Genomic DNA, 27376 nt, shown 5'->3' with positions numbered 1-27376 from the left:
AGAATGGGGTTACAGGTATGTAAAGCCTGTATTTGCACTGCCCAGGATGTCCCAGATACAAACATTTATCATTTCCCCTTCCTGAACACAGGATCCTTAACAAGAAGGAAATTTCACTTCCACCACTTTTTAATTAGTATTTTGAAGAATATACAAAAATGAAGACTCAAGGCAGCCAGTAAGCTCTCACGACCTGGCCCAGTACACATTAAAAAGAGGTTTCACCTTAAAACATTATGTACAGGAGCATATTTCACACAACACATGTAACTGCTGAAGCATTCATTAGAAAGGACACCAGATCAGTCTGAGCCAAAGTAAACAGCCTCTGTTGAACTGAGTGAGAATTGTTAACTCTTGATGCAAGGACCAGATTTGGTTGACTCAGTTTCTTGCCTGCATTTTTCACAGGAGTTACTTGTTGCCATTATTTGCAGTTTGTTTCACCTGATCTGGGGATGTGGAAGGGGGAGTGCACAGGGGACATGACCATATGCATGCAGTTAGTTGAAGCAGGAAGCATGGTAGTCTAGGGATATGACAGCCAGTTTTGCAAAGGCAGGTATAGCACAGAGCCCTTGTATTCTGCACACATAGTTGGTGGTGCAAAATTTTGTACAAAGTACATACAGCTTTTCAAAAGAGTCATTCTTAGCAAACAGCATTTCATGGACTGGCACTTCTGAAGGTAGGAGTGCCTGCAGTAGTTTCATCAATGACAAGAGGTAGGCTTGAATATAGGCAGCATATGGCAGAGGAATGAGCTAACCTTTTATTGGGCTTGACTAGCAACAGACTTTTCATCTGTGACATGTCTTCACTGCTGACACACTTAAACTTATAGAGAATCTGCATTATTCTAAGGCAAGGGGTGACAGAGACGAGGAACAGAAGTAGAAAGATAAAATGTATCAGAGAGTTCTGCAGTCCTCTCCCTTGCATTATCCATCTTTATTGTTCACAGGAGGTTACCATTTTGCTCACATAGTCCATACCAGAATCTAGTTTTAGAGAGATACTTTTCTGGAGCAAGTACACATGAACTGGACATTTTCCTTTCCAATGTCATCACAGAACAAATCAGATCATCTCTTATCTTATGCTCCAAGGATTTCTTGCACAGCAAAAGGATTGCGTCTCAGCCACAAGGCTTAAAGGCTGCAGAACAAGAGGCAAAGAAGGAACAAGATTCTTTCCTGGAGGCATCACCTCAGTGTGTCAAGTGTTTGGAGCAGCAAAAATAGTATGGGAGAGGTAGTGGGGAAAACTCCAAATTATCAGTGGCACAAGAATGGAGCAGGAGATGAATGAAAGCAGTTTCATTCAGTGCTTCAGGACAACGTTGAGGACACCAGACCTTCAATATTCAATTCTGCTCCAGTAGAACATAGTACCGAGGAGAACCCAGAACTGAAAAGACAAGACTGTTAACTTTCTTTACTCCCCAGCCTCTCCCACCAATCCCTTTTAGTCCTTTTGGTAGGAGGGAGGAACAGAAATTCTTGCTAAGCGAAGTCCATACAGGCACAGGAAGCTTAAAGCTTTTTATCTGCACAGCAGCTTCACAGTGAAGCAAGAAGATCTATACAGATGTAACTATTTGACTCGATCACTCAGTTTGCTGGGAATTATCTGTCATGAAGCTGCCGAACCCTGAGTACTTGAAACACTCGTGCAGTCTTCAAACTAGATACTGAATTATCTGCTATCTCCAGTTTAGATGATCCAATACCCTTCACAAACAAGTATCTGCAAGCTGTTTGCTGTACTGTATTGCTGAGACTACAGCAGGCCACAGCAAGCTGAAAGGCCATCTAGCTCTTCATGTGTGGAAGCCAGAATGGAGGGGAGCTTCTAAATGTAGCCCTATTATAGGAACAGGCTACAAGCAGGCTGGTGACAAATGAATTACTGTATTCTACAGATTTTTTAAATGCATCAATCCTGACAGCCACCTCCACCCATCTGGGTGGGGAATAGCAAGGAAAGAGAAGAGCAAATAAAAGCAAATATTAAGTACTCACAGTCCAGCAGAGGATGGCAAAACCAAACCAGGCAACACCCCAGGCTTGTCTGTTCATTGGCCCAGAAATAGCGTCATAACAACCCTGTAAGACAACCATGAATGAGTCAACATGAGCTTTGAACTTTTACCAGTAGGCTACAAACTCATCCATCTCTGAGACGGAGTGAGATGACATGCTCCATTACTATTGCAATTTGGGTAGCTCACAGGGTCTCAAGAAGTTGAGCCAGAGCTTCACTGCTTATTGACAGCTTGCAGATAGCCTACCTGTTTCTAGCTACAAATATGAAGAAGTCCAGCTCAGACACTTCAAAGACACTTTAGTGTCCCATCCCCTTGCCATATTTGTACCTATAACCAGACACAGCCAACACAGGGTTGGCGTCCAGAAACAAGAAGCTGCATGCAAATTTGGAATCTTGAATGCCTTCTAGAGATGCTTGTTAGTGCAGACATTCACGCTTATGACCCAGCAATCTGTCTGAACAGGAGAAGCCGGTCTACTGAAAAGCTCAGCTAGTGATGTGTTCAGTAACTTTATCCACCACAGGAAACCACTTTCACTTTTCAGAGCTGTCCCACTATTTGGTTGCTGGAGCACAGCAGGACAGCCTCTTCTTCCTCCCCTGACATCAGCTCTTCATTAGCTGTGATAACTACCTTGCATAGAACTGCTGACTAGCTCACACATATTGTATGCAATCATCTTTGGGCTAAGTTTGAATTAGCTCATGCCCACTTACATGTCAGGGGTGCTACTTCTTATTGGTGGCACTGGAAGGGTTTTCTTCCTTCATGCTCTCTCCATCGGGAAAGCCTTTATCACAGTCTATCCTGGATTCAACAACATGGCTAGAACCCTACAGGCATTGCTTCGTCTCCAGAAAGCTTTTGAACATGGGTAGCTTACAGTGGAGGAGGAAAGCTATTCCCTGTTTCCTCCCATTCCAGAAAGACACTGTAGACCAACAGGCATAATTGGATGAAGTGGAGCAGTTCTTACATTACTGTTATAGTAGCCAGGCACTCCAAGCTTGCAGCCATCCAGGTTGACGGGAGACCCTCGGGCATCCATGACGCAGCACTGGTGTGGCCAAGGGTAGTCAGCGTCGCTGTACATGCTCCGGAAGGCAGACGCATACTTCTGCCAGTCAGATGGGCCATGCACACCACAACACTGATTCTGTCCCGGAGAGCGGGGGGAGAGAAGGGAATGGTCTTTACGGGCCAAGGTTATAGCACTGTACGAGACTGGATCCTGCACATGGCTAGTTAGGCATTAACCACAGATTTATGGGAGAGATTTGTTGAAGTGCCTGCCTTTGACAGTCTGTCATCTGATAAATGAGCAAAATGGGGAGTCCAACAGGACTTTGTCGGAGGTTCAAGGCAGATGCTGTCCTCTTTATTACTGAGTGGTCCCAAGGAGCACTTGAAATTTCAGAGCTGCAGAACATTCAGTAATTAATGAGAGTTTTCAGTGTTGTTATTACCTGAAGCATGAGATTATTCCATGTTTTTGTGACCTCTTCACTCATCCGTTTGTCATTGTTATTGTCTGCCTCTAGCTTCTGATACCTCTCCAGCATTTGTTTCAGAAAGGGATTTGGAGTGAGCTACAGGATAAACAGAAAAGAATGCAGGAACTATATAAATAGGTTGCCAGGTAAAGCAAATATAGAGTTATTTAGGGTGGGGTGGTTTGGTTGGTTTGTTTCAGTGTCCTGGTAGAGAACAGGAATGCTGCTTTGGACCCCACCCCACCCCAGTTTTACAGTTTTATACATAGGAAGACAAAGAGGAGGATTTGAGGAGCAGGAGCAACAGAAAGACGTAGATCTTGAGCATGACTGTTAAGCAGGTCCTACCACATGTCAGACGAGAGGAGACGTGCAGAAGCTATGGCTTGCATTTGATATATTGCTTGGAACTAAAGCACCACAGGTCATTTGCCCCTGCCAATAGCTGCAATAACTCATGTAATCTTTTCCTTACTAGTAACATTACCTGTAGCAATTCTGAAGATTTGCTTTCCACATCTATGATAGATTAATCACTGCAGCTGAAAGACTAACACTGTATTGGTGATTCAACTAACTCACACTATTGTTCCTTTAATAGCAAAGTTAGAAATATTTTTAAATGTTACAAATAACAAAGTTATGTTAAAAATAACAAAGTTATTTTCTTGATCAGAACAATGAAGTTAGAGACTTTCCAACAGTAGTCCTTTGAGTTTACACTGTACCACATATGACATTTCTGCACTGAATGGGAATACAGAGTACCAAAACCCTGCAATATTTCTCAACGTAATTGCAAGAACACATGAGAAAAGCAATACTCACAAAGTCTCGGTGAGTTGCTGCTGTGATGCAAGAAGCCATTTCAAATGCATAAATGATCAGCATCAGAATGATATACTGTAGGAGAAAGAGAACAGAGTTAGCTCTTGGAAAAAAGTTAAGCAGTTTCTTCTGGTCCTGTATTTTCCAAGGTCAAGTTCAATACCCTGCTCAAGTCAACTGAAGCTTATAAGCCCTTTGCTGAATTCGCCTAGCTCTATTTTAAATGAATTTATCTTTTCGCTTTCATTACTCACTTCAGGTGCTCCAAAGCCTCACAGAGTCATAAAACAAGCATAATTTACATTGGGAGGGAACTCTGCAGGTGATCTCATCCAAATCCCCACTCAAAGGAAGAATCATTGGTTTAAAACTTTATGGTTCTTTATAGTCTACTTCATCTACTTCCTGAGAATAGTCAGACATCCATAATGCTAAGGTAACATGCTCATTTTTCCAGGCAAAGGAAGCCAGGCTGTTCTAGTCCCCTCATCCCTCTCTATTGCTTTGAACATTCCTGCAGCTTGTTTCAGTTTGCGATCTTTTTTCTTGAAGGTATATGTCTGGAATTGTTCTCCATCTCACAGACACAGTTTCATCAGAACTTCACTGCATGGCATTAATACTGTTCTGTCTCTAGGGGAAATACTTTGCTTGATATGTCTGAGGACAACACTTGCCATTTTCATTGCTGCATCTCCCTGGCAACTTATATGTGCTACTCCACTCTTTCCACTTCCACCTGCCAGCTAAGACCTTTTCAGCATTGAGCTATTCAGTTCTAGCAAGAAAGCTTGTACTTTGCGGAAATAGAGGAAGGGTATAATTCAGTATGTTATTCAGATCCTCCTGACTTTGCATCATCAGATTTCCTCAGCACTCCTCCTTTGTGAGCAAAGATCCTTAATGAGAATCGATCCTCAAGAGCTCCTCTCATAGTCTTTTTCACTGCTTCTCTTCCCTTCTCAGCACAACCCCTCTCAGCCTTTTCCATATCCACTTTGCTGTTCTCGTGCCTCTATTTATCCTCTCACATCTCATAATGTTCTCAGATTTGAAGCATCTGTTTTCCCCTTACCCAGCTTCTGCCCTTTGTACCCCAGCTTTTCCCCTATAGCACAGCCTTGGGTTTCAGCCAACACACCAGAGTTTAGAGTTAGGGGAATTCTCTTCCATTAGCAGTTAGCTGGTTAATTCCCTGGCACAATATTTCAGTTCTCTAAGTCTTTTCTGTTTAAATAGATACCCCAACATTCCACATTAATTCAAGAGAGAGCTGATATCAGAATTTTCAGCTCTATCCTTCCTTAAAGAAAGCAGCTATTAAGTTTCACTACTGTCAATCTGAAGGACTAAGAAATTGTGCAGAGATCTGTTCACATCTTAGCATTGTTCATGGCTTATCCAAAGTTCTCTGTCCCCACCCCTGCAACCTCTGCCTGCCTACTAATGTCTGATGTTCTCAATTGCATCCATATTTGGTATACTAACACGTACTAATGCCTTGTACAGAAGTCATTACTTACCAGCTCCTACACAGAATGTATATAACAGCTGAAAGGCAGCAAGGGGTGGGGTGAAATGAGTATCATAAACCATATCTCAGCTACATCTGACTGCACAAGCGCTTCTGCATTGCTTCAGGGCAATGTCAGGGTCAAGCAAGCCAGTTTAAACCACTGCTGAGGCTATCACCATTAATACCCTCATCCTGGTTCAGGAGCTTCCCACGCTGTGTTCTTACAGGAGTCAGGTTGTGGGAGAACACAGTCATGGTCAGGAAGAAGGAAGACCCTCCAGCCCCTCATCATTGATAAAGCCTGCCTTTGCTCAGTGAGTGATTACCAAGGTGAGCAGGGAAACTAAGGCAGCATCTTTCAGTTTGACAGCAATGGGCGGACAAACTTTATAACACTTACCACCAGCAGCAAAGTCTTGTTGGACTTAATGACTCCAATGATGCCAAGGACAGACAGAGAAAAGAGTGCAAAGCCAACAAAGACGCCAATCCAGGCAGCAGCATAGATGTCATCATTTTCTGCAGCTTCCAGCAGAGGGTAGAGACCGTGGGGATCAGACACGAAGAAGATGCACTCTGCTGTCAGGGCAATACCGCACATCTGAGAAGCCCAAGTCAGGGAAATGCATTAGATAAAGTTTCCCCAAAGAAACAGTAAAGAAAAAGGAATTAAGAGATCTTGTTCCTTTCATTCAGCCTCCTGCCAAGCAGGAGCTGCTCAAAAGAAAAACCCTGCCATTCCACTTCCACTGCCCAACTCTACAGTCTGGTTTTTTTATGCCTCAAAGCAAGAATTGCAGGCAAAACTCAGCAAGCTTATGCCTGAACAGTCAAGCCTAGAACTTGAAGATGTTTAAGAAAGAATTCACACAATCTTTCGCATTACTCTCTGGAGGGCTTGGCTGGAAGCATATTGGTCAGCAGCAAGGGCTCTTCCTCCAGAGCTTGTGTTGGTCTTGTGGATCATCCCCTGCTGTCAGTGCAGCACTCCCTCCCCACCCAACCGATCAGCTAGCATAGATCTCCTTTCCCTCTCCTCTCACACTATTCTATTGATATGTGGCCTTCACATGTGACGAGGGATTTCATGGCTGGGAACTGCTGCTTTGAGAAGTGCTATCCTGAAGGGAAGTCCCCACCCATCCTTGCCCTGCTCCACTTACCCCAATGACCACATTGCCCAGGACTAATAGGCCCTGAAAGATGCGTACGCTGTTATCATCTTTTGCCATCTTTAATTCTTCATTCAGCCTATGAAAACAAAAGACAGTCTTCAAGGAGACCAGTACAACAGACTTCATCCAGAAATGGAATTTATCCCCTGAGGATAAGGATAGACAGAATCTGCCAGTCTGTCTCCACACCTCCCACCCTTGCTTCACAGTAGTTTAAGAGAAACTACCCCGGGCTTGAAGTTGGTACCTCAAACTCTTCCTGATACTTAAACTATGGAAGACTGTCATCACTCTGTCTGCAGCCAGTGGCTTCACCTCCCTTTTGGGTAGGGTTTTCACCAACACAACAGCACCCATGCAAACCCCCAGCACAAACAAAACTCACAGTGTCACATTTCCATCTGGCTAGAAATACCACCTATGCCCAGATGGACATAGAATGAGTTCAGTGCACTCACCTCACTCCTCCTCTGAAGGACCCAGGTTTATCCCAGAGTATACTATTTACCCCAATACCATATCCTCTCAGCCAGCACTACCAGGAGGCCAAATTGGTAATTGCTCTGCTTTAGTCGTGTCACACACACACACACACCTACAGCACATGGCTTGGCAGCATCTTACTAAGAGTAATTCCCTTCCCCTTCCCATGCTGGGAAATGAAACCAGGGTACCAGCTCCAAACCAGGTGTAAGGGAAGGAGGTGATCAGGCAGTAGCTAACTCACAGGAGCCAGGCCAAGTAACATTCCCACTAAATTTCTGCAGTCTGGGCCCAGGCTCCCTGCATGGAATTCATCCCCCTCCAGAGAGGGCAGCATAAAGGCACTAGTCAGAGGTGTGAGACTTCTTGGAGAAATAAATTCAGATTCCAGCACCAGTGAAGCCCTTCTTTAAAAGGGACAGAGACTGTGTGGGTGGGTGGGGGGGCGAGGAGGAGGGGAAAAAAAACCCCAACCCCTAGACAGCTGCATTTGTCAGGGAGTGTAAGAAAACATAAGCTGTGAGTGGAAGGTTGAAATGAGTCCAACCTGAGCAGACAGAAAGAAAAACAGCTTGAACACTGCTCTTCTGCTATGGTATCTGCACTAGTGACTTCTCTTGCTGGGGTTACCAACTCCATGTTTCTCCAAAGAAGTTTTTCAAAAATAAGAGTAGACAAGATTATCAATAAATCACAGAAAATTTCTTGAGGAACAGAGCATTGTGGGACCTCTCTGACAGTGTCATCTTCAGCCTCCTCAGCAGCTGCCTCTTCAAGGTAGGTAAGACTTCCAATGGTGGCAGAGACAGAACCAGAATTTCCTACCATGATCTCTGCAGTGGTTTGAGTACTATCATGGAGAGACCTCCAGTGCTTTCACCATTGTTCCAGCAGCAGAGCATGTTAGCATTTTCCCATGAAGGCATGGGCAAGGTTGGCCACTATTTCCAGGATCAGAAGCCATTTTTATTCCCAGCCAAGTGTTTGGAGGCTGGTCCAATACACCTGAAGCTGTATGGCACTGTATCCGGAAAAGAAAATGGTAGGCTCAGCAGGTCAATCTGAAGCTCTGACCTTGCCAAGCTTGTTGACCAGCCAGCATATCCAGGGGCCACATAAAACTGCTCTGAAGATCAGATCTGGATGTGGGCAACCTTTGGCCACATGTGGTTTGGAACAAAACATTGCAGAGCCTGCCAAACATGAGATGCAAGCAGATCCTTGATCATCTAAAAGCTGAAGAGCCCACGGCCTGATTCATTGCTTTTCATGTTGCAAACTCCAGAGTTTTTAGAAAAGCCTTTAGTTATTGCCAGCTAAGAGACAAATCACGGGACAGTCCAAAGAAGAAATCTTCCCTGCTAGAATTCAGGCTTATGAACTCTGACTATTACGTGAAAAAGCAGGCCTGTTCCAGCTGCCATGCAGATAGCAGAGTTGAGTGTGTGTCATGTGGCTAGCATGACACAGCACACCAAGCACCCTTAAGAAAGTCATAACCCTTTCCTTAACATCATAGTAACTGCTTTATCCTTGCCTTTTCTCTTGCTAACTCCTCTGCAGAGTAACAACAGCCCTCAGACCAAAGGCTAGACCTGGCTTGGTCACTGCTGCCCAAGGTAGTTCATTTTTGCTGACTAGTCAGCTGTTTGAAGAATCTTGCATGTGGACTCTCTATCCAGCCCACACCCTTGACTCCCCACAAGCTGGATTTCTTCTCCTCCTTGGTAGGCAGGACCTGGCTCAATCTTGCTTATCCTTGGGCAGGTATTGCTGCAGGCACACCGGCCTGAGAAAGCAGGACTCTTTTCCTGTGGCAAGTCCATCTTCTAGGATACTGTAGCTGAGAGGAAAGCTGGACACAGTCACCACCACACAGATACCAACTGGAGAGTGACAAATTTCCAGGCAACCTAAGGCTCTCCAGTACCTTAATGAAGAATGATGGGATTGCAGAGAAGGTGAAAGCAGAGAGATTGAGAAGTGTAAAAGGAAGAGCCTTTACTGGAAGACCTAAAGATGAACCGTGTCACCATATTGCCATATTACTATGAATTCTGTGTCTCTTTCCAGGTGATTAGCGTGAAGGGAGTCCATTTCTCAGCATCTACCTTGTTCCCCTGTGTTACATGTGGGAACCACTTTTCTCCTTTCTAAAAGAGAGAGTCTAGTATTCGCATCGCAGATGAGAGACCAGGGAGGTACTCCAAGGCCATGACAACAGCTGGATCTGATGGGCAGCTGGAGAGCCATTCCCTCCCATACACTCTAAGAAGAGCCACAGGAGATCTGGGGCTTCTCACCTCACTGCCCCCATGCAGGACACCCTGTTCCTTGCACCTCAGAGGTAAGTGTTAAGTAAAAGCAGCTCGTATAGCACTTGGGGCAGGTTCATGACTATGGCAGCACGAAGCAAACCTCTGCCTGCTTGCCTGAGGCAGGTTGCACACAGGTGGGAGTCACAACCACCTGGAAAGATGCTGGTAGGCAGTCTTCCTCCCAGCCCCCACAGAGATGGGACCCAGCAGCTCAGGCCTGCAGACACAAATCATTTTGGAGGTAGAGAAGCCTTCTGCACAGGCTGGTTAAGATTAGTTTTACAACCCAAATACAATTTCCTGGAGCTTCAGGGAAACCCCTGAAAAAACAAGAGCTTCAGCTACAACCATTATCCAAAACCTTTACACGTGACAGAAGAAGAAGGTCAGGTCCTGGGATTTCAGTCTTGAGCTTACATGGAACTGGTGTTCCTCAGCACATCCCGGAACCTTGCAATTTAGCCATGACCCTTCTAGATAGCAGGTATTCAACTACTGCTGTTGCAGAATTAGCTCCATGCTTGAAGTGGCTCTGCAAGGGTTTCTGTTGCTCCCATCATGCCACAAAACTCTACATCCCTCCCGAAGCATCTTCTTCTTCCCCTTCTGACACCTGGCCACAACCTAGACTGCAGCTTTCCCTCTCTTCTCACCTCACACCCCGAAAACAGTTCTCCCACCCACACGGGCCCAGTTCAGTCTCATAGCCCAGGAGCAGTGGTATCCCTGCCTCTGCCTGTTCATCCACAAGTCACAGGCAGATCTGTTATTTCTGTGCCCTTAGAGCTCTCTTGAGCTCTCCTTCCTTCCTCTACTCACAGTGGCTTGTATGAGACCTGCAACACAATTGAGGGAGTGAGAAATTAAGCTTTCTGCAAAGAAAGGCTTCTGCTCTTGTGTTTTAGGTGACCAACATCACACAGGCTTTCAAAGGTATTCCTGTTCGCAGCAGTGCCTTGGGACTTTATCAAACTAGGCAGGAAAGGAACACTTTAGGCTGGATTCATTGTTTCTAGTGCGCCTGTCACACACATTAGTCTGAAGCCTCCACACCCTCATTTTTTAGATTGAGCCAGGATTTCGATATCCTTGAAGATCAATGTCCCCTACCTTAATCTAGTCCTACTCCATCTGCAGCCAAAAAAGCCCATCAATAAGAATTAGTTTGCCATTACCCCATGCAGGAGCAGGTCCCATTTTGATTGCCTTGCATTTTGTGCATTTTGTGCCAGTTGTCACAGTGGATTCAGAGTCATGGCCAAGGGATGTCCAGAAACACCCTTTGACCATCATTTGTTTCTACAGAAAGCCAGTGCTTGTCCCACCCCTTGCACAGGACTAAGCATTACCCTGACAGTAAGAGCTTTACTGCATACCCCTTTCCCTAAAGAGAGCAAGCCCAGTCCCTTGGCACGCAGGTCACCAGCAGGTCACCATCCTGTCCCCTGCTCTTGGAGGGAGGCCAGAGAGAGGACAGCTTGCGCATAGCACCTGTGTGTCAGCCCCTCACTCCATGGGCAGCAGCTGGGGGGCTCAGGGGCCCCATGAGTCACTGGCCAATGCACACCAGCTAGGGCATGACAACCCGCTCCCCTCCCAGCCCTGAGAGTAAGGGTTTAGATGAAACAGCGCTTCTAAAGGAAGAGAAGAGGAGCAGAGGGAATGGTCTCTCAGCACGATGGCTAGGCTTACAGCAGGGAGCAAGATACAAAGCTTCTACCTCCCCTCATTTTTAGTGCTTCTGCACATGCATGACATTCTTATCAAATTGTGTAAGAAGACAGAGACAAGGGACTTATTTGTTTTATTTCTTATTGACTTTGCAGCCTCCAGATGCCTCGGCTGTCGGGCTTTGAGACACTTGAGCGCAACTAAACAAATCCAGCCTTTCAACGGCAGAAAAGCTGGGCTTGCCAGTGTGGCTCTGCCCTGCTCTTAACCCCGTCCATGCACTGCACCTTCCCTCTCCCGCACTTGCCCAGCCCCAAAGAAGGGGCACATCTCCACAGGCATGAGCTGAATGCTTGAGCTTGGGCTGGGATGTGGAGGGACAGGAGCCAGCTGCATGGAGCCCAGCCTGGAGGAGTGGTGCTGGGCGACGAGCCTGCAGGCAGGGCTGGTGCCTCGGGAAGCCCTCGGCACAGCACGGACGCGTGTGTGCTCAGAGCCGCTACTGGATCTTAATCATCAAGACTTGCAGGAGCCAGACAACAGTAAAACTGCATTTTTTTTTTTTTTTATTAGGCAAGAGTTGGCTTTAGCAGAAAATCTAGTCCCCAAGGGACTTAAAAAGAAGGTAGTTTCCAAGTGCTTAGGAAATCTTCAGAGTTATATAATTTTAAGGGGATAAATTTAAATATGTTATTGATAAATAGCTTGGGCCTTGCTGTAAAAGCTAAGTGTTTTGCAAGTGTCAGTTCATCATTCATTTATTTACTTTAAAGCAAATACCTCCAACACACACACACACACACACACACACACACATCCTGCCCTACCAAACTTTTCTCATGGCTTCACTTGCCACTGAAATGTAACCACTTCTGACACAGAACAGCTTGTTCACCAGGATTCGAACACTCTGAGAAGAGGAAGAACCAGCCCAGTTATTTTATGCTACCAGGGGAGAAAAATAAAGTAAAAACAAAGCTCAGCATCAAGCAGGGGTCAGAGACTAATTAAGTTTCCTTTCGAGAGAGATTGCTATGAAATGAAGCCTGTGTGAATGCTGGAGTGGCTGGTAAATCATCATCAGGCATAATTACCTAGGAAATAGAGCTGGGAGGTAGTTTTTTCGTCTCTCCCTCATTAGTTCAGCAGAGCCAAAACAAGAGGTATTTTTTTTTTGCCTTTCCTATTTTCACAAGTGAAGGGGAATTACAGGATTCATTTTTCTCTGCAACAATTTTTTTTTTTTAGCCACTCAGATTATGTTGGCAACAGATTTAATTTTCCCATTCCCTCCTCCCCGGTCTTTAGGAGAAAAATTATGAAACAAATTAAAACAGCCATATAGAAGACACAGCCTGAGGTAGAAGAAAAAAAGAAATACTTAATAATCTCCTGCAGTTAACTTTATCCAGGTACCAGATTTCCACATATTAAACAGAACCCAGGGACTAAAATAAAAAACATTAAGCATAAAAGCCTCTTTTTCTTGTAACAGACACTTATAGCTCAAACACTACGTACTCACCCCTCCCTCCTCTTGATGCTTGCCAGCAGAAATCCAGACCCACCTGTAAAGCCAAAAAGCCTCTTTCTCCCACCTCAATCCGTCTTTAAAGGGCCCAGGTTGCTTGAGAAAAGTGTTGTGTGATTGGTAGGGTGCTCATCACATGAGGAAAACTTTTTTCTAGCCAAACCTGTTCCTCAGTGCAAATGGGACCAGAGGGTGTCTCTGTGAGTCTTAGATCGTATCGGAATGTTGTTGTACTGAAAACACAAAGGTTAAAGAATTTCTATTATTATATTTTCAAAAGGGTGGATAAATGATTCATTCATATGAGATCTTTGAAATTTAAAGAGGATGGGCAAATTGGAAGGACTGTTATTTGAACATGGGTATGGCAAGAACGTACTGACTAGAAAAGAGAGTAAATGAATTTCAATGTTTCCATTAAATTAAGTTGCATGGGAAAAACTTGAAAGACAGTGGTTTGGGCTGGAGCTGTTTCAATTTTTTGACTTGGGACTTTTTCAGAAACAGAAGTATAGGTGTTGCCTATCATGTAAGACACTGTGGATAACGAGAAAAGCAGAGAGACTATTGCATTGCCTTGGGCCCTGTGGATTTTTGACACATTCAGTCTTATTTAGAGGGAATAAAGTCAAGCACATACATATATATTTATTGACCTATGATCAGCTAAAGGGGCTGAGGCTGAGAAACACAGCAGAGAAGGAATGTCTCTCACCTTCCTCTCCCTCACCCTTTCCAGTAAAAGTCTACAAAAAATTATGATTCTCATTCCTGGGGCCATGAACAAATCTCTGGCAAAAGCACAGCTGCTTGTGCTTGGCATTCTTCATCTGTGAATGCAAAAACTAAACAAATGAATAAAAAGCTTGGGATGGGTGATGGGAGCTTCATGGTTTTTAGAGCTCTTTACAAAAACAGGCATAAAAGAGAGAGAGAAAAAATATATATCCTTGGTAGCTATTCTTTCAAATATCTTGTGGGAAATTAGTGGGAACTGCAAAACCTGTAGTGTTTTACAGGTCCCCTTGGTACTTGGAGACTGATGAAGAAAGATCCACCTTCTGAGTAATCCACATGAGCTTTCACCCTGAGGAAGGGACAGTGCTTTTGGCATTTCCAGCTCCAGGAGGTATACAATGGTAAGCAAAAGACCTGGCTGTTCCAATCAGCTTGCACTGGTAGGTAGGGATAACAATGCATTTGTCGCTTGTTTTGGATGCTCAGGAGTAGGGATGTGGATTTTTCTAGCCCTACATAACTCAGAGACAGGTGCCACATGTTTGTGCTCCTTAGAAGAAGACATGTGAAGTCTGGTTGGAGCAGTCGCCACCCCATTTTTCTGCAGTCTTGGAGAGACATCTCCTGAATGTCACAGCCTGGCAATCCATGGGACAGCAGTTAGACACAAGCACTGTAATGACAGCACACCTCACCACCGCTCAGGACAGAGGAGGGAAGAGGCAGCATACACAGAATTACTATTCTGCGAAGGGAAGGGATGGGAGGGGAAGCTGGTAATAAAGTCCATGGTGTTGCCAATGGCCAGCACAAAGAGAGGCCGTTGGGAGAATGACCTGGTGCAGCTGAACTCTTCCTGCTTCGCAGCCCTGTTTAGGAAGTGGCAAACAGGTGTTAGCATGAATCCTTGTTTGGGCTTGAACAGTGGGCAAGGCTGGGAAGGGAGGTGTTCGCTCCTGAGCTGATGTCAGTGTTGCTAGTGTGGATTAGTTGGCTAAGAAGATATTTTGGTGAGATCCAGAGAGAAATTTGGTACTATAGAGAGCATTTTTTATTTTTTGATGTGTGTTTTTAAGGGCAAGCTTAGAGTCTGCATGAATGCAAATGCATGCAGAGAGGTATGTGCAGGGTGAGGTGGAGATCTTGCATGAGCAAGGAAGTGTGGTGGGGCTGACAAATCATATGGTGGAAGCCCAGGAGCCACCAAGGGTACTTCCAGTGGGGAACCTACAGCCCCTTTAGACTCCGCTACAGCTAGATCTGCATCTACATTAGCGTACTTCAGATGAGAAAGTGCAAACACACCTGTATAGCCAGATCCATACATCTGTGCAAATTCTACAGACTCATGCATGCATGGACCCCGTCACAGACTCTTACATATGCACATATATATGCATATGTACAAATGCACATATGCACATGCTTTCTACATGTGTATCCCCACATGCGCACACCTCTGCTGCCAGCAGGTTAAAGGCAGAGTGCTGGGTCAGATGTGAAGATGCACTGCAATTTTGGGTTTCACTTGGATGGACAGTCAGATGTTGAGGCTGCAGCCTGGCCCATTTTCGGGTGGAGGCAGCAAATGAAATTCCTTGGGAGATATACCACTTGACTATGGCCATATGCTCTATGGGAGATAGGCTAATGTGAGAAGATACCTGTCACTAGGTGTCCCTTAGGTTTTCAAGGTTGGTGTAGGAGGGATGCTGAAAGATGCCCAAAGAGAAAGCGGAGGTGATAAACAGAGCTGATGATACTCTGCAGGTAATTCCAATGGGCTTGCCTTGCTTCTAGTTGCTAAGAATGCTCTTTCATCTTCCTGTACCCTTTGAATGTCTTCTCTTCATAGCATTGAAATAATGATTTAAGACAGAGAGAAGGAGGAAGTAGGGAGGAAGAGAGAGAGAGCACACAGAAGAAGGAAGGAGGTTATGGCCAAACCAGCAGGGTCCAGGAGTCATTTCTATGACTGTTTCATGCCAGCATCATGAGGGAACCACTCCCACCTGTGAACAGAAGGCTCTTAACTGCATTTGCAACTTTGCTTGGGGAGATCAGATGTCAGGGTTAAGTGAAAAGGCCAGACAGGGATCAAGAAATCCTATGTCCCTAGCAGTGTGGGTGTAGTGTTGGTTGTACCTGTGCACAGGTTCAACTTGACACCCATGTCTGTTAGTCCAAGGGAGAGGGACTTTTTTTTTTTTTGGGGGGGGGGGGGGGGTTCTTCTGAGCCAAAACTGGTGCCAGGATCACTGGACAGCCGAACTGGGGACAGGCAGGCAGAGAGCAGGGCTGTGTTTTCTCTCAAGATCCTCCTTTGCCACCTCGATGAATGTCCCTCCAGCAGCGCATGGCATCTCTGCCTGGGAATGAGGCTCAGCATCCCTGTCTCAGCATGCTTTAAAGATACCTTGCCATGAGCAGAGGGCCACAGGCTTTAACAGCAGTCTCCTCCTCATCAGCTGTGTCAGTGACATTGCTCTAAAGGTGCCACTGTGAGCAGCTCCAGCTCCAGTCCCTGTGGCCCAGCGGCTCTTTGCTTTGCTCTCACATTCCTGGGAGGGTTGCAAACAGCTGCTTCCCGGTCCATGGTTTGACCTTCCTTCTCTCAGACAGATCTGACTTTGAGGCTCGTGTCTGCCTGACTATGCTTTCCAAGCGTCATGGCTGGGTGCCAGCACTTCCCCAGAAGAGAAGGGAATTTTGCACAGCTGCCTTTCCCTTTCTCAGTGCATCTGTGCAGAGGGTGAAGATGCGGGATGTCGTGGGACAGATGTCCATCGCCCTTCTTAGGATCGCAGCTCACCTGGCCTTGTGCCAGGGCAGCCCCTGGCCTCCTCCCACCCTTTGACCCTCTGACCCAACCTTGCCTCTGGCCTCCTCCCCACAGCTGGCCAGGGCATGGCTTTTGCCAAAGTTGGCTGCCCCTTCCCGAAACATTTTGCCCTTCTTTCACCACTTCTATACCTCTCACCTCAAGAGAGAGGACTAATTTCGGGGTGTGGAGAATAAATAAGTGAACACCACCTAGGGAGATCAGGGGAGAGCAATTCTGTCTCAGAAAATGTTTACCAAACAATGCTGAGTGTGGGGAGACAAATGGCATACCATTAGCAACAACTACGGGCTAATTATAGTGGGTTAGAATAAACCACTGGTTCTCTGGGCTAACCACTCCATTTAAGTCTGGAAATATATAAACTGAAAAGCAGAACTGTACGTATATATTTAGTATGATGTGGAATGCGGTAAGTAACTTCTTCCTAAAACCTCAGATACCTTAGCGAAGTACATTACAGAAAACCCAGATACATACATCTTTGTGATGCTAGTAATCCTGGCATTTTGAACTTGGTAATACAGAATCCACCCATAAATATGGCATTGCACCTTCATTCCTAAGAAGAATGGTATAAAACACACTCTCAAGGTTTGGGGTTTCTTAATATTTTGGGGAAGGAGGGGAATAAGCCTTATATTTCTAATTATGTATGACAGGGGTTTCATTCATGAGCTTAGAAGTACAGATGCATTTTGGCGTTGTTAAGACTTGCAACTTTTGGTGTTTGCATAAAACCCAAGCTACTGGAATCACATGATTACTGGAGAATCTGTACTTTGAGTGTTTCAAAAGAGATCGTGTCTTCTCCTTTTGACAAGTGAGTGAGCAGAAAGGACAAATAACTTGGAGAAAGCTGCTCTGTATGGAAAACAAATGGGTTCAGGCTAGGATGTGCTTCCCCAGGGAGTTTTGGACTAGAGTGAAATTTGCACATCTGGGTATAGAAAATAACAAAATAGATCTCAGTATCCCACTGCTAACAATTACACTAGCTGCTGTTGCCCCATTCTTCAGTGGTCTTGGCCCCAAAGCTTAGAGAAATATTGAATGTTTATAAAGGCTAATCTCTCCAGGCTGCTACCACTATTAATAAAGAAGATCCTCAGAGTGCCTTCCAGCACACCTTGAGACAGATTTGTGCTCTAAATCTCACTCTAAGGAAGCCTCTCTTACTCCATTGACTATGAAGGAAACTCATAAGAGAGTGTCATCACAGTCCTGAAGCTAATTTCTGCAAAGGAAAACCCAGACCAGAACATCTGTGTGTTAGATCTGCTAATCCCACCTCAGACTTTTTGCAGCCTAGAGGTCCCTTTTTTGTAAATGCAGACACAAGCAGGTAACACAAGCACAGAGGAGCCCTAGAGAGCGGACCTGATGGCAGAGGTCAGGCCTTGGCCCAGCTCTGTTCCCATCAGCAGGAGTTTCTTGTTATGGGGAAGGAGAGCCAAGCCCTGTGAGAAAGGCCCTCCCCAGCCAACACCCTCACCTGTGTAAAAGGGGATGTAAACAGGATGTGGCTTCTTCTTGAAAATCACCTTCAGTCTCCTCTTGTGGTTCTGGCTGCCCAGGCTGGGCATTTGCACTTCCAGGCTGAGTTGTGGCACCTTTGGCAAACAAGCAGAGAGCAGCTGGGAGGCCTCTGGCTCAGAGATGGCAGGGGAAGAGCCACGACACAGAGCACCAGAGATGTAGCCTGAGGACTCGGCTCTCTCTTATTGAGGGGGCAAGTCTCATGGGCAGGTGGCTGGAGCTCAGGATGAATTTAGCTAGGCAGTCAAGGGCCATGGGAAAACAGCAGTGGTGATTATCTCTGCTCTCCTCCTGGCATGAGGGACAAACTGGGTTGGACTGGGGTCCTTGGAAGCACAGTGGCTGTGAATCTCAAATAAATTTGGCAGAGTTCAAGTGCTCCTATGAAGTTATGGACCCTATTGATGGCTTTTAAAAATTATAAAATAAGAAAGGAATGACTCCTGTGTTAGCCTGGCCAAAGTGGAAAGCCTCAGAAAGTCTACAGCACGTTACCTCAATCCTGGGGCTGCACAAGCATCCATTTACTAGCAGGGAGCATTTCTCATCATATAACCATGCTGTCTCTGACCTCCCAGTCCTGATTCTCAAGGGCAACACAAAAACACATTCAAAAGCAGAACCTGGGATCTACACTCATCAATCTACTAGACCGAAAGGTCATGCACTCTACAGAGGGCAGTTTTATGATGCATGATCTCCCATTTCCTCACTAATCCCATTATGTTCCCACAGACAGTATTTTACCTGTCTATCTCTTTCCCATAGGAGACCAACCCTTTATCATCTCCTTCATTATTAATATTTCCTCTTCTCCCCAGATGCCACCTACCTTTTTTCTCAGGAGGTCTAGCTGATAGATATCAAACTAAGCTCAAAACAACTCTTCTCACTTGTATTTCACTTTGAAGATTGTTGTTTCTATTTCAGACCTGAAGGATTTGTGTGCCTAAAAGCTTAGTTACTTTTTTCCAGTTCTGCTAGTTGACCTGACAAAGGCTATTACTTCTGCCTGCAAACATTGTCTTACATGAGGGCCAGGAAGGGTTTAAGGGAGTTTTAATGAGCAGACCTCCCCGTGACAATCAGAACATGATTGCAAGGCAGCTGGCCACAGGAGCAGGTGCTCTGGGGTGGGCTAGCTCACACTGAACAGGTGCCTGACCATAGGGCAGGTTAACAGGATGCTAGAAACCTCAATGTACCTGGCGAAGCATTGCCTGGGATCTTGCAAAATACATAACAAGAGAAAAGAATTATGAGAAGATGTAAGTCTTCTGATTGTGTTTTAGATGCATCCTTTTAAAAGCTGACAATGTAGAGGGGAAAGTCAGTTAGAAAACCTCTCTATATTGCTCTTGGTTGTGGATCTGATGACTTTCTGGCCTACTGTCACTGAAAGATTGCAGGTGGCAGTGTGGATATATCGTTCAGGATGTGGTCCCAGATCTTGAACAGCCCTGGGGCTGTGGTGGTCTTTTGGCTCTGGGGTTCCAGTAGAGATTCATTGAATGAACTGGGAATGAGATGTTCTGTCTGGACCTGGTGACTGCCTTGCTCTTGTGGATGATTAAAATCTCTCCTCTGAAATCCCCAATATCAGTCACGAGACACAACATGGTAGAAAGAAGAGCTCTTGATTGGTGGCTTTTGCTGCTTGCTGGCAAGGGATCAAAGAGATCATCTGTGCACACAAATTGTTCCAGCTAATTATTGAAGGGCGCTTGGCAATACCTCAGTCTCCCCAAATCCATCCTACTTGCCTCCTTAACATCAGCTGTTTCTGATCCAGGAGGCTGCAATAGGCTGGCAGTGGAGCACTGCCATCTACATATGGTTGCCTGTCACTATCCCATTTCCAACACACTTGCTGTAAGCCAAGTGTAGCAAGCATCTGTCTGATTTATCTCTGCATCTCCACCAAGCACTTTGCTGGAGGGCTGGAGCACTCAGGGTAGGGAGAGAGGCCAGTCAGGTTAAAACCGCATAGCAAGAGCCTTGGCAGTAGGCGGACCGGGGGCCAAGCAGAGGGTGTTGGCTGATATGGTGCTAGGCGCACTGGAATAAAAATAAATAGCAAGCACGCCCTGGGCAAGTCTATAGTGCTCCCAGGGTGACAACCTTTACCTCAGCAAGGGTGTGGTGGACATCTCACGCCAGCTCATTGCTTTGACAGAACTGTAGGTACCATTCAAAATACTTCCTCTGAAAAGTCCTTCTAATGTTTCAGTAACTAACCGGAAACTTCCCGGAGAAGTCTGTGAGACTCAGAGCTGGAATGCACCAGGGGTTTGACCCAGCCAGTGCTGGTACCAGCCAGCCACAAATGGGTGATGGATGGAGCTGTGCTTTGGGCCATCAGGCCTTATACATGTACTTTTTCTCCTCTGCTTGTGGCTGCTCCACCGCTGGACACAGTTGAGTTAGTCTCCCTGCCTCTTAATAGCCTTTTGCTATTAAGCTAGCAGGCTCAGCAGGTCTGTGCTGCCCTCTCATGGACATACATAGGAAAGGTTAAGTTTTGCCCTTCATTTTTTGCAAGCTGCTTTTTAACCTACTACTCAAGCACCGTATTTCGGTGTGTGCTTTCTGAGCAGCCAGGAAGCTTTCTGAACAACTTCTAAGAGGCCTGTGAAAGGTAACTATGAAAAGTAATTCGATCTGTAATTGTGTTGGGCACCTCCCAGCTCTTACCTTTCTAAAGAACTTTGCTCTTAATTTGGAAATATTTAGACCTCAGCTAGGGAAAAAGGTAGGAGGCTATTGCTCTAGAAAACAGGCTTAGCTTCCTCCATGTGTTGTACTCCCGTCCACTATGTCAAACATATGTCAGCATCATGGCATCATACCATGTCCAAGGAGTCTCTCCTGAGATAGCTCTGTTATGCTACCAAGGATTCAAACAATAAGCAAAGTCGATACTCAGTGCCACAGGGCTGAAAGCTGGGTTTTAGGGCAGAGCTCCCATTGCTTTCAGTACTGTGGAGTCTCAGCCAGCTGGTAACACCGCAGTGGAGAAAAAAAAAAAAAGCATTCATATAGTGTTCAGGGCTACACCACGCTATCCTTCCTGGATCTCCTTGTAAAGAGGCAGGATATTATGCTGAACCCAAGGTGATACTTAAACAAAAACGGGCTAGATATCACTCTCTGCCCTGCAAAGGGACTCCTTTTGCTTTTATGGTATTTATGCAACTTTGAGTCACTTTTAAAAATCTTTGGCTATCTGATGGTCCATTTGCCTGCATTGTAATATATCCATCTCCCTAATCTCTACTTGTATATCTAAACACCAACAGCTCCTCATGTTGGGGGACTATTTTTCTTCAAGGGCTGGTATGACACATATGCTCCCATTAACAAACTACTGTGCTATTCCATATGTCTTCATTCACTTCCATCTCCTGTTTTATACTAGAAGATAAGTTGAGGGATGGGCAGGAGGAAGGACAGAGGTCACTTCTCTGTTCTCACAAACTCCCTAACTCTAATATGGATCCTGGCTCCTCTTTCATAAGCAGAATTTTTAAGTGTGGACCAGATGATTCCAAGGGAGAGATGTGCTTAAAGGCTTATCAGTTTACAGTGGAATTTTCAAAGCTGCGCAAGTAAGCTGGGTATCTCACTCTCTTAGGTACATCACCTACTTTTTTACTATTGTGAATTGTACCAAGTACCTGTGCACCTTTATAAGTCTGGCTCTGTGTAGTCCCTGTTCTTCCAAATCTTGCCAGTTTAAGTAATGAGTGATGATGAACAAGAGGTTAATTTGGTCTCAAAGTAGGTAGCATCATGCAAAAAAGCAAGTGAGGCCATCTCATTTCTCTCATCTCATCCCATCTGTTTCTTCCCTGGTATTATTCCACTGAAATTAATGAAATGACATGAATGAAATTAATGAATGACATTAATGAAATGACACCAGCAGTTTCTCCAGTCTTCTACACTGGGAGGATAGAAAGTTTTCCCCAGACTCCTAGCTGGATATGCCATGGAGATGGCCTTCTTGGTACCCAAAGGCAGCAAGGTCTGTGGTAAAGAAAGGTAAGCTCTTCCCACCTTGGAGGAGAGTTGTATCGGAACTGGGATGATAGATTTGACGGCAAAAGGAAAAGCCTCGCCATTCATTCATATCAGGTGTTTCTAATACAGAAATCTCTTGGGATTGCTTTGCCTCTCTAACTTCAGCTGCCTGAGAAGATGATAAGGGGCTGCTCGGCCAACCCATGTTGCCTCAACATATCAAAGTTTCCCTTTTCATTTGTGTGTGTCGAGGCACAGCCAAGAACTACTATTTTTAGTGATGCTGGTAAATCAATGCAGTCCATGAAGGTAGTCCCAAAAAAGGAATGCTGGCACAGATACTGAGATCTAACCATAAAGGAATATTTCTTTTCTTTTTTTTCCCTGTATTTCATCTTGTTGTAAGAATGGGCAAGAGAAGCTCCCCCTTGAATAAATCCTGCTTAGAAGGAAGGCATGTCAAACAAGATTTGATCACTTTGCCTGGGTATATTGCCTTTTTGTGCACTCCCACATCCCCCAGGCTTCAGCCTGAGCTCTCTCTTGAGCTCAACTTTTTGTCAGTCTTTGCCCAGAAGTTAATTTCTTCCATTTCAGACATGCAAACACTGAATAGTCACTGCTGCCTACTTTAAGTTTCTCATGATTGTGAAACTTTGAAATCAGTGGCATTAAACTAGCTTAAAATTGGTGTTATGTAGCAATGATTCATATCCAGTGAGTCACAATGAATGCTTCATGCTCTAAGTGGCTGGCCACTGAAGAGCTATCCTGCTTGTGCCCTCCACCTAATGAAGAAGCAGAGCAGAGACTGGGTGAACTTTTCAAAGGGTATTTAATCAGCAGTTACAACATTCTTTTGCAATTTGGTTAGAGGTGGTGATGCAGGTGACTTTAGTATTGCTTGGACATCTGAGTTGTTTTAAGTTCTTAAGAACATCTCTTAAGAGATGGCAGAAAAGGAATCTGGCATTCTGATCCAAGATACCTTTTTCAAGGTGAGTACAACTTCTCTGTGGTTTGCCCCTCTGAATCCTGCTTCTGGGGGAATACAAGGTTCGCAACAGAAATAGTCTGTGTAGCATGAGACCATGCTATTTGCCAGCTGAACTGAATATCATGTTTCTGTGTCAGTTCATGCATCAACAAATCTTGTCTGTGCAAAGACTGAGCTTCCTTGGTGCCCAGCTCAAACTACAGAACAAACACCTGTGGGAACTACAAACTATCTCCAGCCTTCCCACCTTCCACTCCATGACCTTTTTCTATCCATTAGAAACACATAGCAGTACACAGGTGTGGGTAAAAAAACAAAATACCCCATTAAAAAGAATGCACTTCAGTGCACACACATCTCCCTTGTGGAGATGAGGAAAGAACAAACAACAGATGTTAGTCACGTTGCTTAGCACACTACTGGATGGTATTCAAATATACAGTGACTAGCGTGCCATAAGGACTTATATGGAATAGTTTCGGTTACACACAATGAACTGTTAATTCCTTCAGAGCACCCAAGGCAAGAAATTTAACGACAGTTTAATGTCATGTTGATAAATCTCCACTTATGAACAAGAAATATGGATCCACTGGTTTGGGAAAGAAATTATGGAATAGGGACAGTCACTGTGGAATTAAGACTACAGTAAACATTTCCATTTTAAATATAACTTTTCTGCCTTTCTTCACTGCAGAAAAGCCTATACACACACACACACACACACCAGTGGTATATTAGTGGCATAATGTGAGGTAGATTTTTTCTAGAGTTAAGATGCATTTTTCGGCAAAACTTTGAAGCAAATCAAAAAGGACAGCTCTGTTGTATTAGCCTAAACACAACAATCTGCAGAGTTTCTGGGGGATGCTTTTTTGTTTTCATAAATGTAAGTTCATAGCCTATTTTTCTTGAAAAATGCAGCTCAAAATACAATCCAGTCATCTGAGAGGCTTGAGGAGAAAGAAGAGAAAGGTTTTCAGAAGGCTCCCGGTGGTTTCCCAAAGTTTTCCTGTCAAAGTCCCGCTCAGAGCTGTGTCAACTCCCCACTAAGTCTGTGAGAGCAGAAGGGTCATCCTTGGCCTACTGCCTTCTCCAATCACTTGTTATCTACACAAAGACAATTACAGGCTTGCACAGCTATCTCGAGAGGAGCCATGTTTCTACACAGCTGTTGCTTCTCATAGAAGAGGGACCTTGATCCTGAGAAATTAAAAGGACAGCTGCTTTTATGTGCACCAGAGAAGACTTCCTGCCAGCACGCAGCAACTTTGGTAGCATGAGATAAGGTGGCCAGGCCACCAAAGGAATATTTTTGCCCAGATTGCTGAGAAATGCTGGGTAGGGCCTCTCAGGCAAACTTCTAGCATCTGTTAGAAGAAGGCTACTTTCCAGCTGATTTCAGTTACCTGAAAGAATTTAAGGTATTAAGAATTTAATTTTCCTTGCATAACTCCATTAATGCCAATATAAAGTTGTGGGCATGTGCCTGTAGTCTAAGGACATATCACAGCTCACAAGTTTTAATACATAAAAGAGAACAACAAAGTGCAACATACAAAACGATAGAAATCTAGGAAATTCAGAGCTAAGGCTGTATCCCAAAGTACCTTAATCCTGTTCTACAACAAAATTCAAAGACATACTAACTTCTCCATCTCTCGGAAAATAATGTTGACTAGTGACCATAGATGTGAAAAGGCCTCAGTCAATATCTTCATGGGACATTGATTACCTTCCATTCATTTCTCCTTCTTTTACAGAGGTGCATTTGCACTTTCCTTGCATTCACAGGGAGTGCATGTACAAGGTTGCTTATAAATTCTTGATCAATTAAATACCAGGCTGAAAAACAATCACTCTCTTTTTTTCATTAAGGGTCCAGTTCTTCCATTTGCTGAAGATACTTAGGGCTTTTAAAAGCATCTCAGTGTTTCAATGGGACCTAGCTGCCTAAGTCTACAGCAAACCTCTTATGAAACCCATGAAGATCTTATCTGAATCTTTAGGTATCTTTAGGCTTGCAGTACCTTGAAAACCTGCCTGTTCTATGAATGACAGGGGTGCTTGGCAGGGGTGCCTGCCTTTAACCTGGAAACACATGAGTTTAGCTAATCTTTGTTGAGAACCTTGGATAGAGAGGCAGCTCTTCTCAGACACAGAATTTATATGCCAAATACTTGCTTCAGTTATTTCCAGACTTTTGGGGATCAAGGTCTGTTGTGGAGAATCACACAACCTAATTGTCAGACTTTTAACTTAAAATACATAGATGGGAGATAAGCTTCTGTGGCACTTTTTTCATAGCCCTGGAGACAATCATTTGGGAACATGCTACCATCCTTCATGGAACTAGAGCACTTGCCTAAAAGAGAGAAAAGTCTGTGGTGACAGAACAGCTTTCTGGCATCTGTTGCACATACATAAGAAATGAAGCCAAAATACCAGTATGCTCTATTGTACATTTTCAATAGTCTTCAGGCGAGAGACAAAGAAAAGAAAAACAAACTTCCTTTAGAGGGTGGACACAGACACTTGGATACTATGAAAATGAGGATCATAAGTGTTCTGGGAATTAATGGCAGGTCAAATGACATGTTTGCAAAGTGTACCATAACTCTCAATTTCCTGGCCTACCAGTGCTTGGTTTTGGTTTGTTTACTTTTATTCATCTCCCACATTCTGGAGAGGCAATGCCTTCTGAAGCCACAGAGTGCCTGCAACTGTTGCTTTACAGCTCTGTTTATCAAAACATACACTTATACTTGCAATGATACAGGCAGGGCAACACAAAAAATCAGGGATGGCTATGGATGAGGCAGCTAGTCGCAGTGCATGAAAGAGGTATCAAGACAGCTCCTTGCATCAGAGGAGCTCTGGGGGCAGGGAGCTCTGGGGGCAGGGGGAGAACCACAGACCCAGCCTCTCTCAAGACAGACTTCAAAGTGTTAGATGGGCATTAGCTACTGCATAGCTGGAGATAGTAGCCCATCAAAGTAGCTCGAAAAAGATAGGGCTCTGCCTTGGTCATCCAGGGCTGCTTTTTAATTCTAGTTGCTTTTGTGCTTGTACTGTCTGAGCCAGGTTTCTTTGCACAGAAAAGTAGAGTCTAGTGCTGGCCTAAATGTGGGATTTGTGCATTTGTATGTATAAACCACAAAAGAATTCAGCAGACCTGCCTTCTCAAGATGTGCCATACATGCAGACATATCCATGTGCTCTTTAAGAGCGTTTGCGTATCCAAATCAATACACGGTTGCAGGATTTAAACCCAAGGGTTGGAAGCACAGCACACAGAATAGAGAATCCAGGAAGCAGAGGTATCAGCAAGCTTGTTCAAAGTTACTTCCACAGACTGCAAAAGCATGGTGCTGGCAAAGCCCTGTGCAACACCACATTAGCAAGGTCAGTAGGGGCCAAAAGAAGTGCACAGGACCTGTCAGAAAAACACCTCCACATCTTCGTCCTCCTCCAACATCCCCTCCATTTCTGCCTGCCTGGCATTTATCATAGATTGTACCTGAGCAGGAGTAAAAGGAAAAGGGTCATTTGGGGGGTCTAATACCCTACCACCAGTGCCCAGAACTGACCTTGCCATCCCTCTACAGGCTCTGTACACTTCAGCACAAGGCGAACCCAGCAACAAATCACAGAGGCTGTGCTGACTGGAGGGCAGTAAAGGAAAGGACCCCCTCTCTTTCTCTGGCTTCGCTCTTTCCTTTAACCTCCTCCTTTCCTCAAGTTGCTCCTCATCCTCCTTCTCTCTAATTCACTCCCAAACTATTGTTCACTCCACAGACTTTGAATTTCCTGTGTTTTAAAGCTCTCCCAGGATCAGCAGAGACATAGGGGTGGGCAGGCAGTAGAGACATTCCATCTTAGTATTGGATGGAGGGAGCTAGAGAAGGGGCACAGGGACACATATAGGCCCTACCGCTGTCCCTAAACTTCACCTCACCTCTCAGATAGAGTCTCCAGGGCACATCCACCCCAATCCGCCCTGGGCTCTTCCACATACCCATCCTCCCATACCTCTTTTCCCTCTCCCTTTAGAGCACATGTGGGTTTTTACACCCCAGGCACTGTGCTCCTGCCCTGTCTCCCTCCTTCCCCTCCTCCTCCCAAGTGAGCAGACACATAGCGAGAGAAATAATCATGGGTTCACCGTG

The 27376-nt window shown here is 44.9% G+C and overlaps 2 protein-coding genes across 4 annotated transcripts in view; one reads left to right on the top strand and one right to left on the bottom strand.

Annotated features, from left to right (window-relative positions):
• ARHGAP31 (Rho GTPase activating protein 31) overlaps positions 1-11735 on the top strand; it is an 85947-nt gene extending 74212 nt beyond the window's left edge. The window contains exon 13 of the transcript XR_010885059.1: positions 11693-11735. The gene's annotated coding sequence lies outside the window, so the exon portion shown is untranslated. The remainder of the gene's footprint in view (positions 1-11692) is intronic.
• On the bottom strand, positions 108-27376 carry UPK1B (uroplakin 1B). Of its 3 annotated transcripts, none has more exons than XM_067302032.1 (8): positions 27373-27376; positions 7054-7141; positions 6291-6491; positions 4375-4449; positions 3520-3642; positions 3030-3209; positions 2025-2108; positions 108-1410 (listed from the first exon to the last, which is right to left on the bottom strand). In XM_067302032.1, the coding sequence occupies exons 2-8, from the start codon at positions 7120-7122 to the stop codon at positions 1360-1362; spliced, it is 783 nt and encodes a 260-aa protein (XP_067158133.1). In that variant the 5' UTR covers positions 7123-7141; positions 27373-27376; the 3' UTR covers positions 108-1359. The 3 variants fall into 3 exon arrangements, with proteins under 3 accessions (XP_067158133.1, XP_013805535.1, XP_013805534.1); XM_013950081.2 differs by lacking the exon at positions 27373-27376 and adding an exon at positions 13106-13158; XM_013950080.1 differs by lacking the exon at positions 27373-27376 and adding an exon at positions 13063-13147.

The sequence above is a fragment of the Apteryx mantelli genome, chromosome 1 (assembly GCF_036417845.1).
Source record: "Apteryx mantelli isolate bAptMan1 chromosome 1, bAptMan1.hap1, whole genome shotgun sequence".
Classification (NCBI taxonomy): domain Eukaryota; kingdom Metazoa; phylum Chordata; class Aves; order Apterygiformes; family Apterygidae; genus Apteryx; species Apteryx mantelli.
This window is presented reverse-complemented; position numbering and strand designations above follow the sequence as displayed.